General features: G+C 55.5%; 6 protein-coding genes across 6 annotated transcripts; 1 reads left to right on the top strand and 5 right to left on the bottom strand.

The window, feature by feature from the left end:
* Positions 1 to 848: 848 nt before the first annotated feature.
* Positions 849 to 2,833, bottom strand: BDZ83DRAFT_233545 (major facilitator superfamily transporter). The gene has a single exon (XM_060501825.1). It carries the CDS (start codon positions 2,748 to 2,750, stop codon positions 960 to 962), a length of 1,791 nt encoding a protein of 596 aa, XP_060367037.1. The 5' UTR covers positions 2,751 to 2,833; the 3' UTR covers positions 849 to 959.
* A 914-nt stretch (positions 2,834 to 3,747) lies between these two features.
* BDZ83DRAFT_233513 (putative glutathione S-transferase) lies at positions 3,748 to 4,907 on the bottom strand. The gene is made up of 3 exons (XM_060501823.1): positions 4,893 to 4,907; positions 4,803 to 4,843; positions 3,748 to 4,741 (listed from the first exon to the last, which is right to left on the bottom strand). The coding sequence occupies exon 3, from the start codon at positions 4,556 to 4,558 to the stop codon at positions 3,869 to 3,871; it is 690 nt and encodes a 229-aa protein (XP_060367036.1). The 5' UTR covers positions 4,559 to 4,741; positions 4,803 to 4,843; positions 4,893 to 4,907; the 3' UTR covers positions 3,748 to 3,868.
* Positions 4,908 to 5,069: 162 nt separating this feature from the next.
* Positions 5,070 to 6,596, bottom strand: BDZ83DRAFT_650052 (zinc carboxypeptidase; the record flags this gene model as incomplete). Its single annotated transcript, XM_060510341.1, has 3 exons — positions 5,070 to 5,119; positions 5,155 to 5,784; positions 5,852 to 6,596. The coding sequence occupies 3 exons, from the start codon at positions 6,594 to 6,596 to the stop codon at positions 5,070 to 5,072; spliced, it is 1,425 nt and encodes a 474-aa protein (XP_060367035.1).
* Positions 6,597 to 7,487: 891 nt separating this feature from the next.
* On the bottom strand, positions 7,488 to 9,439 carry BDZ83DRAFT_614578 (uncharacterized protein). The gene is made up of 2 exons (XM_060507843.1): positions 7,612 to 9,439; positions 7,488 to 7,546 (listed from the first exon to the last, which is right to left on the bottom strand). The coding sequence occupies exon 1, from the start codon at positions 9,199 to 9,201 to the stop codon at positions 7,807 to 7,809; it is 1,395 nt and encodes a 464-aa protein (XP_060367034.1). The 5' UTR covers positions 9,202 to 9,439; the 3' UTR covers positions 7,488 to 7,546; positions 7,612 to 7,806.
* Positions 9,440 to 10,140: 701 nt separating this feature from the next.
* On the bottom strand, positions 10,141 to 11,511 carry BDZ83DRAFT_232972 (Mis12 protein-domain-containing protein). Its single transcript, XM_060501820.1, has 2 exons — positions 11,308 to 11,511; positions 10,141 to 11,251 (listed from the first exon to the last, which is right to left on the bottom strand). The coding sequence occupies exons 1-2, from the start codon at positions 11,368 to 11,370 to the stop codon at positions 10,280 to 10,282; spliced, it is 1,035 nt and encodes a 344-aa protein (XP_060367033.1). The 5' UTR covers positions 11,371 to 11,511; the 3' UTR covers positions 10,141 to 10,279.
* A 350-nt stretch (positions 11,512 to 11,861) lies between these two features.
* Positions 11,862 to 13,268, top strand: BDZ83DRAFT_573451 (uncharacterized protein; the record flags this gene model as incomplete). Its single annotated transcript, XM_060504616.1, has 2 exons — positions 11,862 to 11,939; positions 12,006 to 13,268. 2 exons carry the CDS (start codon positions 11,862 to 11,864, stop codon positions 13,266 to 13,268), a joined length of 1,341 nt encoding a protein of 446 aa, XP_060367032.1.
* Between the last annotated feature and the right edge of the window lie 263 nt (positions 13,269 to 13,531).

Raw genomic sequence — 13,531 nt, 5'->3', positions numbered from 1 at the left:
GGAAAGAAGGGGAGAGGAACTCAACGTGGGAATTGAGAAGGCTCACGGCAATTAGGCAGAACGTGTGAAGTGCAACATTTCTCAGGAGACAACGTCCATAAATTGGAGGGGAGGGGGGATGGGAGAAATCCTCGAGAATAAAGAGTTGCTGATTTGTGAAGAATTTCTCCTCTATGAATGCTGCCCCAGCCCGAAATGCCTGTTTGTTTTTTTGTTTTTCTTTCCCTTTCTAAGAGTCTACTCCCGGCTTCCTTGGGTTGGCCGGCTTTGTTTAAGTCTGGTTGTTGGGGTCTTCGCGCGTGCTGAATTGAACGCTGGACATTTCCCGCCGCCTCTAGTCTGAGGGTTCACGATGTAAGATTCTGCATGTCTAGAAGTGAGCAAGGAAGAACCCAGCAGACTTGAATGAGGGATAGAATTTCACATCGGTTGCTCCGTGGCTCTATCCGCACCGCAGCATTGGACGAGCAAAGAACCACAGTGAATTTCCTCGGTCAATTCGTTGATATTGAGAAGACTCCGTGCTTTTCTTCTGAACCCTCAGACGAAGGGTCTCGAATACTTTCAGGAACACTGGCTAGTGGAAAGTGCCGGAGGTGGGTGGAAGTTGGAAGCGATGGTTAGATGTTTCTAGTCATTCTCAACGTCTTCCAGAGAAAGTGGATCGAAGGATTTCCTGTCAGAGGGGCTTTTCCGGATCCTCGATGATGACGATTCTAGGCTAGAGTCGTTTGCTCTTTATCGACATTGTGTTTAAGCACAAGTACAACATTGTCTATTCAGCAACCTACATGATCAAACTATGTCAGCACAACTTCAGCTCGCGGCTCAGTGGATTGCCCGATCTAGGTAGGATGGTCAAGATTATTCTGCAATTAATGAGCAGACATACTTGGTATGTGCAACGTAATGTGCTATTTGATTAAAGTGGTGACGCTGTCTAGATGTATGTTACTACTTTACATTGACACCGCAAAGCGGCTCTTGGCTCGGAGCCAGTGGCCATAGTAATACAAAACATAGGGAATCGGCGCAAGCACAGCCGATATACAAGCGAGGATGGTCAGGGTGTAGTGCGTTCCCATCTTCTCGAAAAAGGGGATTCCTACCACGGTCATGCCGCCCGCAACCATGTACCTGATGAGCGCGACGAACGTGAGTGCAGAGGCCGAGTAGATCTCGTACGAGTCGATTATGTACATGTACACGCACATGAAGATGCCGGTGACGCCGTACCCGAACACGGCGACCGCGAAGATGGCAGACCAGACGCTGATGCTGGCGAAGTTTGTCCAGCCGAGCCAGAAAAGCGAAATGGGGACGGAGACGGCGGCGCCGGAGGTGGCATACCACAAGCGGATCTCTGGTTTGAAGCCCGCCTTTCCACCATCGCTTTTGACTCGTTTCGCTGTCTTGGCGTAGATGAAGGGCACAAAGAGGAAATTGACCTGCGTGCCGACGAACATGGAGATGAAGATGATGTTGGCGAGCCCTTGGTCGAGACCATAGGTATACTCAAAGATGTAGGGCCACCCGACGAGGAAGGTGAAGAGCACGATGTAGACGACGGTGATGTACAGCGTCATTGCGATGATGATGGGCTCCGTCAGCATGAGGAACGGCCTCGTCATGCTCGTCTTGAGGCGGCTGAAGAGCGTGGCGTCGACAATCTCGTGCTCGGAGCGGAAGCGGTCGTCGCCCGTTATGCGACGATAGTGCGCGGCCTTCCACTGAAGGAGCAGCGGGCCGTACGTCTCGGGCATGAAGAGCAGGACAAGCACCAGCACGAGCCCAGAAGAGATGAGCGTCGTCCACTCTACCCAGCGCCAGCTGACGGCGTTGGAAGGCCCGATGTAGGCGCCCATGACGGCGCCGATCATGGGGCCGCCGAAGCAGGTTATCGCGTACAAGGGGAAACTCCACGTCTTTTCGAGACGGTTGTACATGTCTGCGATGGAGCCGCCAGAGCAGACGAGGGGCGTCGAGGCGGAGCATCCCGCCAGGAACCGGAACACGATTTGCGCGCCAAAGTTGGGCGCCAGACCGGACGCCATGATCCAGATCATGAAGACCGCCATGGAAGCCGCGTACACGGCGTTGCGACCAAAGGTTTCGGAAAAGGGTCCCGCGATGAGGGAACCCAGGCCCATGCCGACGAGGTAGAGGCCCGTGGCGAGCGACTCGGCGACCTGGCTGACGCCGAGATCCTGCGCGGCCTGCGGGAGGACCGTGGCGTCGATGCCGGACGCGGAGCCGACGAAGAGGGCGATGAGGGAGATTTGCAGCGTCACGCCGATGCGCTTCGCCGTGGGCCAGTTGTGCGGGTCCAGGGGGTCGTCCGGCCCCGCCCAGCCGACGACGAAGACGCGGCCGCCGTGACCCTCTTCGCCGGTCCGGTCCCGGACGTGGATGCCGGTCAGGACGCGGCCGAGAGCCGTGCCTTCGGAGTGTCCTGTCCGTGCCGTCTGGCTCCGTTCGACGGCCGTACCGGAGGCATCGTACTCCCCTTCATGATTCGGTTGCTCGTTGCTTTCGGGTTTGGTGGTGGTAGTGCCGCCTGGTGGTTCCAAGAGTGGACTTGCTCGCTTCTCCTCCTCCTCCTGTGACGAAGAAGATTGGTTCTCGAGGTCCCTGCCTATATCGTCGTGCGGCCTGCTTGGCGCTGTTGAGGACTGTGCTTTTCCAATGTCTCTGTCGATTTGCGCCTGGGCTTCAATGCCCGCGCGCCGGCGTTGTAGAAAAGATTGCATCCTATTCCCCAATAGGTTTCTCCTCAGGTGTACCTCCTAGAGCGCCGAGGGAACAAACATACTTCCTGGATCTCAGATTCAGCTGATATGGGTGTGATGTGTCTTTAGAGTTGGGACTGTAACAGACGGCAGCGGAAGGGACACCGAGTAAGTTGCAGCATTGAGTCATTGAGGATTAGCAAGACTGATACGTGACTTCATACCGGGCGCGACAGGGAAGTTGCCTTTCTCTTTCCTTTCCACTTTGCATCCTACTAGCTCCCGGTTTATTCCCACAAGGCTAACGATAGAAAGCTCCATCAATGACGGTGAGGCAACCTTTGCCAGCGATAACGCTGAGCTCTTTTGGTGCCGAGCTAAGAAGAAAATTCCAGCACTCGGAGATCTCGGTTTTACGCAGAGATTGGGTCTCATACGTGCCTATCTGCGCGTAGGTAGGGCGTTCAAACTTCATGGTTCGTAAGCTGCAGGTCGTAAATCGACCCGAAAGTCCACTCTTTTTTTAACGCGAGGACGCGAGCCGCGAATAATCGCCTCTGCATCGACGCTGATTTGCCATGTGCCCAAACGCAAGTGTACTGTCCTGTTCCCACTCGTCCGGAAAAGGCAAGTATACCAGTTCGAAGCAAGACACACATCCATGATCTCAAGGTCACAATCGGCTCCGAGCAGTATTTGTTCCCCACCCGCTCCCGTCTTCTCCAATTGCGTTTACTGATTCGGATACAATGGCACCTTCCAACCTCAATCTTCTGGGCCGTTGTGCTCTCGCCTCGCCACTGTAGTGGACGAGAGACGCATACAGAGATCGCAAACTATGGGGAAGCGAGAGCGATGAAAGCGGGCTTCTGTCCGGCTCCTCGGGCGAGCTGCTGAGAGATGTGAATGAGATTCGCCCGTCCGGGTCGATCTCGGCCTCGTTTGGGCTGACAAAAAGCGGCCCGGAGGCGGGCCCGGATGGCACTTCCGCAAATAGTGGGGGCTTCGGGCCGAGATGTCTATGTCGTAATGTGCAGCACATCACAACGCATTTTCTCATATACGCGCTTACTCAAACAATGACTTATTTTCTCATTTGAACCCGTAACGAGTTAGTTTCTACTTTCTTCTTCCTTCTTCTACAGCGTCGCGGCTCTCTTCTTCAGGGTCTCTGCAATGATAGGCCTAGCTCTGAGCCTATCCATCCACGCGGCCGTGTTCGGGAACTCTTTTGTAAAATCGATCTGATCCGCAAAAGCACCAGGAACCTTCATGTTATACCACGGGTAGAACGCAACATTGAACCAGGGGATAAAGGCAATGTCCGCGTAGGAGCACTTGTCGCCCACCAGGAACTCGCGTCCCTCCAGAGCCCGGTCCAGGACCCAGGAAACCCTCCGAATCTCCTTGATGTACCGGTCCTTGGCGCTCTGCACGTCTTCGGAGTGGTACCGGTGGAACCAGATGGCCTGACCAAAGTACGGTCCCTGGCCGGACATTTGAAAGTGCAGCCATTGCTTGGCGTGGAAGTAGTCGGCCGTGCCCGGCTCGAAGCTGATTGACCTCTTCTCCTTGTCGTACGTCTCGACGAGGTACTCGAGGATGGCGCCCGACTCCCACAGCGTGATGCCCGTGTTGTCGTCCTCGATGGCGGGTACGCGCCCGTTGATGTTGATCGCTTCAAAGGGTGGCTTCTTCATGTCGGGGAAGTCGATATACTTTTCTTCGTAGGGGATCCCGAGCTCCTCGAGGACAAAGTGCACTTTCCATGGGTTCGGGCCGTTCTTGGAGGTCCAGACCCTGATCGGTTGAAGCTTCTCAGATGCCATTTTGGTCTTGTTGGTGCGGCTTTTTGTGGAGATTTGTTGGGATGGTTGTCAATTTGATTAGATCCAACGTTACAATGGATAAAGTCAAATGAACAATGACTGATTCTTACTAAAATTCCCAGTCTCAGTCGTGATGCCCAGTTAGTTTGATCAGTTATCCTTAAATCGATGGCAAGAGGGACTCTGGCAAGCGCTTTTATGAGCAACTGGAAACCCTAAAAGTTGCGTTCAGCTTGCACCTAACTTGGAAGCTGTTTCCGATGCTACGAGTTGTCCCCGCAGTCACTGAAACTTAGCATACTGTCGGACAAAATAGGTCCGGGGGAGAACTAACATTGTTCAGCTATGTTTGATAAGCTAAATGTCATTTCTGCTTACAAAGGAATATTTGGGGTGTGTTTCAAAGATTCATGACAAATCGAAAGTCCGCCGTGGAATAATGACCCATTCTCCCCAAATCGGAATAGATCCTGGGGGGCCATGCAAGACAGAGGTGGAGTGCGTCCGATGGCTAGGTATTCAGACATCGAGCAATTTGTGTTCCAAAGTGTGGAGAAATAACTATGCAGTAAAGCAGCTATCCATCTATCACTTACCAACAACACCCAGCACATACTTGATCCCCTCCCAGTGCTCCTTGGCCGTGGGCAAAATAAACTCGGGCGCCAGAATAAAACCAGACCCTCCGCTCCCACCACTCTTGGGCCGCAACTCGACGCTCCACGAATAGGTCGCATTCAAAGCCCCGTGGTGGAAATCTCTCGCGGAGCCCGTAGAATAGTACAAAATCTCACACGAGGGGCCGACCTCGTAGCTCTCCCCGCTCGTCGCCGCAATCGTAGCGGCGTACCCCGCGCCCACGTCCCGCTGCGCCTGGAGGTTCCGGGGAAGCACGTCGGGCTCGCAGGAGAAGCCCCAGGGCAGGAGGATCAGCTGCGAGTAGCTGTGCCAGTCGATGAAGAGTCTGATGCCGCCCGTGGAGTTGGTAGCTGTGGCGGCTAGCTCCCGCGAGAGGGCCGAGAGGACGACGTTCTCGGTCGTGTCTCCCGGCGCGAGGCCGCGGAACGTCTCGCCGCAGGGGTTGCCGGAGACGCTGCCGTCCTCGAGGGGGAAGTTCCATTGGAAGTTCCAGTTGCGGTTGCCATCGGTGCCTATGCAGGTCGTATTGGAACGCGGCTGGCGGTTCTTGCGCCAGAGGCGGTTTGTGGTCTGGCTGTACACGAAGCCTAGACACGGAGGGGGATTTTGTGAGTGATTTGAACGGGAGCTTGGTAAGGACGGCTTTTGACATACCATCGGGGTTGTGAAAGGGCACAACATAAAAGTCGTAGGCGTCGAAGAAGGCTGTGACGTTTTGGTCTCCAGACTTGTAGCCGTCAATGAGTTGGTAGGTCAAGTACTCGACAGTCTGCCCGCGGGCATTAACAACCTCAGTTGTACAAGCATCTGAAATGGGCTCACATACCATTGTAGTAATCCACTCTCTGGCATGAACGGTGCTATGCCAGAGGACAACAGGCTTCGTCCCAGTGTCCTCGCCTCCCCAGAGCCGCAACCCGAATATGTTGCGGCCCTCATACGAGGCACCAATGTCCAGCCACTCCGAGTTGTCGGGAAACGCAGCGTGGAGGTCCCTCCAGTACTGTACGTGGTCGTCGTACGCGTGGTACGAGTCGAACCAGCTCAGGTCCGGCAGCTCGCCCCTCTTGGACAAGCCGGGCTTCTTCTCAGCCTCGGACTCGGCCCTGATCGCCCGCCCGAGGTCATCGTCTAGAAGCTGCGCGTCGTCCAACAGTCCCAGAGTCTTGAGTGAATCAACCTCGCTGGGCGGGATCGCGACTTCGACGGAGCCCTTGAGGTCGATGGACGGGAATGAGCGTAGCCGGGCGAGTTGGCTTGGTCGCGCGTTGGTTGTTGGTACGCGGTAGACCTGGTAGCCGTCGTAGCTGACCTTTTCGTCTCGGGGCGTCGCTATCCTACCGTTGCCGGTGAGGGCGACGACTGGGGCGATGAACACGAGTACAGCTGTGAGCTTCATGGTGACCTTGTGAATCGAACACAGCCAAGTCGCCGACAATTGCTCGTCGTTTAGAGGTGTATAAATAACGGCGTCTGACACTTTATATCGACATCTCCGGCAGATCTTTGCGCGGTCTCGTTCACCTTCCCCCGCCGTGTGAATCGCACAAAATCTCCATCTTGGCCCTGGCGAACCTAAAGGGAAAAAAGTGAGGGGTCGACGGTTAATAACCATGCAAGCCAAGACCGAGATGCTTGTATGACGCTCTCGAGTCTCGACGTTTCGCAGGCCAGCGTAGCATTCTCGCAGACATTCTGTGAACCGTTTCTTTCGGCGTGCTGAAGAGGGCCTAGCAAACTCAATTACAACGTCGTACGCGGGGATGCGAGGCTACGCCCAGAAGAGGAGGTGCTAGACCTTGTAGTCTTGGCTTGCGAGGATAGCCGAGACTTAAGCTGATAGATCTGGAAGTTACGGGTTGCCCGTTTTCACGAAGTCAGACGATTGGGTGATAGAATGGATGCAGCGTCTCTGGTGCGGGATACTTGGACAGGCGCATTGTTCTTGTGATAAAATGATCAGGGAACCCACTAAACATAGGTAGCGGTTGCGCCATGTCGTACCAACAGCCGTAAGCCCGAGTGATTGGCTACCAGCGGGATTCCCATTCCATCATTTCATGAGTAGCATCTCGAGGCCTAAAGGTTTAGAGGACCATACCGACTGCGTGTGAGATCTCTGGGTAATGTAGGTACCTTACACCGAAGACTCCGGCCCGGTGGGGCGCGACGATGCTGTCGATGAACCGGCCCGGAAGTGGGTCCCGGATCACGGGGCCTTACTACCTTGATCATTCAATTGGGTGACAAAACAGAGTGCCGGTCAACGTACAAGTCCCTCCCTTCTCATAATCATTGTTGCCATCATTCTCCTCTGAAGGCGCTTCACAGTGCATATTCTTTACTAAGGTAAGATATTGAGCGGCAAACTAGTACTTTAGTTGCTACGTTAACTAAGTAAGTAAGCACATCAGCTTGCCTAGTATTGTGTGAATCCCTTGACACCATCATCACATCCCAAAGACTCAGCTTGCCAGAGAACATGCGGTCCGAAACCATTTATCTTATTCCGTTCCCTGCTAAGTTTAGTTGATAAAACTTTGGCTAAAATCCGACACCTGAATCGGTTCCAATTTCGATCAGGAAGCCGTAGCGAAACAACCTTGTTTTTACGCGATCCGAGAGCATTCCTTCCTGGCGATGAACAAGGTGTTCCACTCCCACTTGAGGTCCGGGAGACTGGTATAGGAGTCCTCAATAATGCTGGCATTCCAGCCGAGGTGGGCGATGTCGCGGTGGAACTCCCCTCGGTGTCTTTCTACCAAGATGGAACGCAGATTCGCCATCTGTCCGGTTGCCAGCAAGTCATGTATCTGAGTGTGCAAATGCTCTATCCCATTCCATGGACAGCTCATCAGCTCCAGTATCTCCAAAGAGCTCGGCAAGACATCGCTGAGGGTCAGTGCCAGCATCTGCGGCCCAATCTCATGATCTTCCTCTTCCAGATGAGGTGTATAGTCGTCTTCCCCAAGTAGCAGGTCGAGGGGCAACCGGAGCGTTCTGAGCCGCATCATTTCCCGCAGCGAACCGATACGTTCTTCTTCCAGTTCCTCAATAGTTCGAGGGTAGTCGCAATTATAGTGATTTTCCTCAAGACAGTCCAGCTCGAGCTCTCGAAGGTTGTGGCCATATCGTCTTAGCGCCTCGCCAATTTGATCGTAGAAGGGGAAGTCGATGTTCTCGGTATCGTGCTGGAGGTATGTACCTGCCCATTTAATGCTGACTCTCTCAAGGTCGGGACAGTGACTGAGAAGATCCTTCACGCCTGTTCCATTGCACAGCGAGCGTCCGAGGTGTACTGACTTCAACGACATGCGTTCCGCTCCTCGCCACTTGATATGCCTCAGCCACTCGACATGAAAGCCGTGAAAGATCTGCACTGTCGGCGAGAGGAAGGCTTCGCACAGACGGGCTGGCATACCTTCTTTTAAGCCTTCTTCATCAGTCCCAACACCCTCAGCATAGACCTGTTGTAGACGAGGAAAAGGTCCTGAGCGGTCCACCTCGGCGACAAATTCCATCATCACTGTGTTGGGTGCGAAATGCACGACCTCCACCTCCGGAAGCAGCATAGCCAGAAGCAGCAAATAGATGCCTTCGAGGTCAGCATCGCGACCACTCATGAGCTGCTTACTGTTCAAAGCCAGTCCAATGGCGCGCCTGAAAGGACTATGATCGATAGAGTCTTGCCGCTCTTCTAGTCGCTTCCGAAGCCAGAAGCGAGTGAGGCCTGTCAGTCCACCAACGGGAATGTCGAGCTCCTTGACGTAGCTTCCAAGGTAGGGCCTGTGTTCAATAGTAACCACGAAAGCGCTGAGTCTATCATCACTGAGAAAGATCGACTCGTAGAGAAAGGGCTCGGCCACTTGCTGGAAACCTCTGGACACGCGGCAAAGCTTGGACAAGGTGGCGCAGTTTTGGGCGGGGCGCTCGAGGGTCGACTTGGAGCTGCGTAGGGTTCCGATGACTGCCAGGAGGACTTCGTTAGGCAAATGAGGCGGCATCTTGGTCGTTGATAACTTAAAAGAAAGAGGTGCGCGACGTGGGAGGGCTGATGTGGTTAACTTTTGGCAGCAACAACAAAAGGAAGGGTGTCGAGGTGATGTAGAGTCTAGGTGGTGTAGAGTCGAGGTGATGGAGAGTCGAGGTTAGTTAACTAGGTAGGCACCGCTCCTTCCTCAAGTCAAGTATCAGTTCCGTCCGCCTCTTGTCTTACTTGGATATCTCAACTCACCGACAGGCAGGAGCCCCGTTTTTACCTGGAGCGTCACTTCCTTCCTTGACCGATTGTGGCCGATGGAGAGAAGAACTTCGACAGGTTGATCGCGGGGTAAAAGTCCGGTTCTTGCCAGCCACAGGTGAAAAATACGAATGAATTTGGTGTATTCAGGTTCCAAGAATGGGCCTATAGCCCGAGGTTTCTCTTCTCCCCTTTTGTCCTTCCTCTCTGCAATCCTTCCCGATTGAACCACGTCTTATTCCACGTATATTGACTCCAACAAGCTGTGATGCGTCTCTGCCCATACCTCTAACGCTATGCGTCCTTTGCGATTCCTCCCGAAAAGAGACGCGGCCACCTCTCCTGAAGTACAATCGACATAAGTGAAGTCTGCATCATCTAGCCGTCTGTAGGTTACTCTTGCCTAGCTTGTATTGGCAAAACAACATGGTCTTGGACAATGTGAATTCTCGTACCCTGTCGACGCCCCGACGGTGACTGGATGCTAGATAGCTGTCCTGCATCTTTTTGTGCTTGGCTGGGGAAAGCAACGGGCTCTGCCTGCCCTGGACACATTGAGTTCATATCCTGCCTTGGGCATAGCAGGTGGTGCGATCGAACTTGCCGCCTTCCCTTCAGTTCTCAACGTCGATTGAGATCCGGCTGAGTGATAGCCTGCTGGGGAAGAGCAGATGGGCACTCTGCGTGAGAGCCAAATCGCCCGACCTGGCATCACAGCTAGGATCACGACAATGCCGTAAGGCATGCTTGTAGCAGCCAGTGTTCCGCGGCATGCTCTGTCGGTGGCGAGCTTGTGAGTTCATTTCAATCTTCTCAAAGAAGTTGACATCCGAACGCTCACTTCATGACTCGTCCATTGTGTCGGGATCGGGCTGCTCAGTAGATTCCCCAGAACCTCCCCCAAGCGCGGCAACCACTTGCTCGAGCCCCTCCACCTCGCCCATGGCAAATTTCCTGCCCTCACCTTGCCACTCCCCATCGCGCACATCGCCATCCTTGCCGAGCTCCAGCCCACGCACATGCTCCAGATGCTTCCGCGTGGCCCCCTCGACATACTCCATTCTCTCTCGTCTCCAACTCTTTTGCTTCTCGGGGCCGTCCTCGGTGCTGGACGGGTCCTTGAGGTCGGGCATGATATTACGCAGCGACGTCGATAACGCGCGCAGCGCCTGAAGTTGCGACATGTTGAAGGCGGTCGTGGTCGTTATAGGCGCTTTGAAATCCCCATCTGCCAAGTCGCCCTTCTCCTGCAGGAACTGGAACGGCGCCCTGTCGTCGGACCCCTCGACCTTGACCTGTCCCACCAGCGAAGCCCTGGAACCGGCGGGCTTACCGCCAATGACCCCTCGCAGCTTCGCCAGTAGCGCCGCATTCTTCGCCTGCTCGGCGTGAAGCATCACGTTGAGCCGCTGGCTGGCCTGTAGCTTCCTCCTCAGCGCATCAACGCTCTCCCTCGTCGGCGCGTCCTCGTGAGTGGCGTTGAAGTCGAGACCGTCGTAATGGGCGAGGCGCATCCAGTTTCGCTGGCCCTGCTGGATGCTCAGAATGTTCTTCATGACATAAAGCTCAAACTTGTCGAAATTCTTGTCAATCGCGGCGCACAGCAGCGTCTCCAGCTTGTGGACGCCGTCGACAATCTCGAGCTTCGCCGTCTCCTCGACGTCGACAACCTCGTCCGCGGACCGTTTCTTCTGCTTCAACGCCTTTTCGAAACCAAGCGCTTTCGGGGGCGCTTTCGAGAGACCCTGCTCTACGCGGTCGAGCGTCTTGTCGGCTACGGCGTTGACATTGTTGATGATGCTGTCCAGGAGCGACTGGGAGATGTTAGTCCTGAGGCGTCGCGTGATCTCTGTGCCAAAGGTAGACTTACAATTGGTGCGTATCCCAGGTGTTCCGTCAATAGTTCGACGTCAATTATCGTGCGCTGCGCCATCGTGTTCAGTCGGCTGGCTGGTGGGCCTGTCGGGAGAGATTCGTAGTTGAGTGGGCGGATAAAGTGCCGTCTCCAAAGACGCGACGGACGCGACGAAAGTCAATATTTGGTAAGGCACGTTGACCGAGGGGTCTATTCCCCCGAGAAGGGGGGAGGGGGATAAAGGCCTGAATCGCAAGGCGTCCAGTAGGGGGGCACCGTCCCCCGAATTTCCAGTCCAGCGGCCCAGCACGGCGACACCCGTAATTTTAGCGATTTCGATAGCGGGTAACACTGCCACGCACCTCGGGCGACGTCACGCAGGAAACCAGGATGGAGCGCTGACAGAGAACCACCGCTGGAGACGACGCAATGCGAGCCTCCACCGGTGCTTTTTACATTAATTGCACAACCTGTCGTCGACAAAATCTCCCCTTTCCACACGCCAAGGGCACGAGTCAACAGCAACATTTCTTCCCCCTTTCCCTTTGTTCGACCCAGCCTCCGCAACAATGTCGTCGAACTTTGGAAATTTCATGAAGAATGGCTGGCACCCCGAGAAACCGGGCACCACCTTCAAGGGTCAAGTGGTATGTCACCGGGCGGGCGTCTGCGTCTCTGCAACTGCCAGGGAAAACTGACCAGACACACGACAGAACGGCCTCTTGGGAAGGAAAACGGAGAGCGACAGAGAGGAGCGCGTCGCCAGACCCCTATCGTCCCTCACAGATCCCTCAACTTTTGCACCGCCGCCGAAGCGTGTGCCGGGGACAATTGCACCCCCGCCCCCGCCATCACGTTCCAACGCAACATCACCCGGCGTACCACCGCCGCCGTACGACGACTCGAACCGATATCAGCAGCAACAAGAGGAAGGCGTAGAGGAAGAAGCGGCGCCGCCCAAGCCGTGGCGCACAGATACCACAGGCCTCTCGACCGCCCATCTGCCGCCCCCGCCGGGAAGAAAGGATGGCGCCGACGGACGAACGCCGGTGCCGGGTCAAGCCGCCGCCGCACGGCCGCCGCCCCCGAGCTTACCACCGAGACTGCCACCCAGAACACCCTCCGCCTCGTCGGTAGCGAGACCGGCTTCGCCAGCACCACCACCGGCGTCAAGCAGCGGTGGAGGATATCTGAACCAGAACGCGATGAACAGACTAGGAGCTGCAGGCGTCTCCGTATCCGCACTAGGCATCGGAAAGTCCGCGCCCACACCACCGGCCCGATCCAACGCCAGCAGCCCCGCGCCACCTCCCCGAACCGGAGCATTCTCACCGCCGCCGCCTCCGCCTACCACCACCAGCAGCAGCACCGGCGGCCACATGAGCGAGTTGCAAAACAGATTCGCCAAGCTGGGCAAGTCCGCCGCCGCCAACCACCAATCCTCCACCCCGCCACCGACAGAGGGCACCACAACGGAGCAGAAGCAAGCCGCGCTGCGCACGGCAGCCGACTTCCACAAGAACCCGTCGTCCGTCTCCGTCTCGGACGCCCGGTCCGCCGCGTCGACTTTCAACAACTTTCGTCAGCGGCACGGCGAGCAGGTCAAGTCCGGGTACCAGAGCGCCAACAACTTTAACCAGAAATACGGTATCACGGAAAAGGCCGGGAACTATGCCGGAAAGGCAAAGAGCTTCTACAACGACCAGGTCGGACAGAAGCAGCAGGCCGCGACGACCGCCGACACCACTGCTGCGACCACGGCACCCAGCCCGGCACCGAGCCCGCTGTCACCTCCGCCTGGGCTGGTGAGCGCAGTCGGAAAGAAGAAGCCACCTCCACCGCCGCCCCCAAAGAAGAAGCCACAGCTGGCTGGAGCACCGGCACCGCCGCCCGCGCCTTCGCCTCGAGCACCTGGGCCTGGTGACGACGATGATGCGCCTCCTCCAATCCCCTTGGCAACCAAGCCGACGTTTTGAGCTGAGCGGGTTTTGTGAGGTGATGGTGGTGGCTGGTGGGCATCACGTACGATTCCGAGCCCGAGTTGGTGCATGCACTTTACTTTGCGGCCAGCCAATGCATTCTGTGGCGTTTTGTTAATGGTCAGACTACCTCACCTTGCGGGGTAGTATCAAAATAGAAATCGTACCACTTTGTGGGAGCATCATTCAACTTTCAAGTGTTCATGTAGAATGAAGCTCGTCGAGCAAGTGTATAAGGCAAAAAAGTTGTTTCGTTCATA

This window comes from Colletotrichum acutatum, assembly GCF_030867785.1.
Source record: "Colletotrichum acutatum strain CBS 112980 chromosome Unknown BDZ83scaffold_28, whole genome shotgun sequence".
NCBI classification, from domain to species: Eukaryota; Fungi; Ascomycota; class Sordariomycetes; order Glomerellales; family Glomerellaceae; genus Colletotrichum; species Colletotrichum acutatum.
The sequence above is the reverse complement of the archived record's forward strand: the minus strand, read 5'-3'. Positions and strand labels throughout refer to the sequence as shown.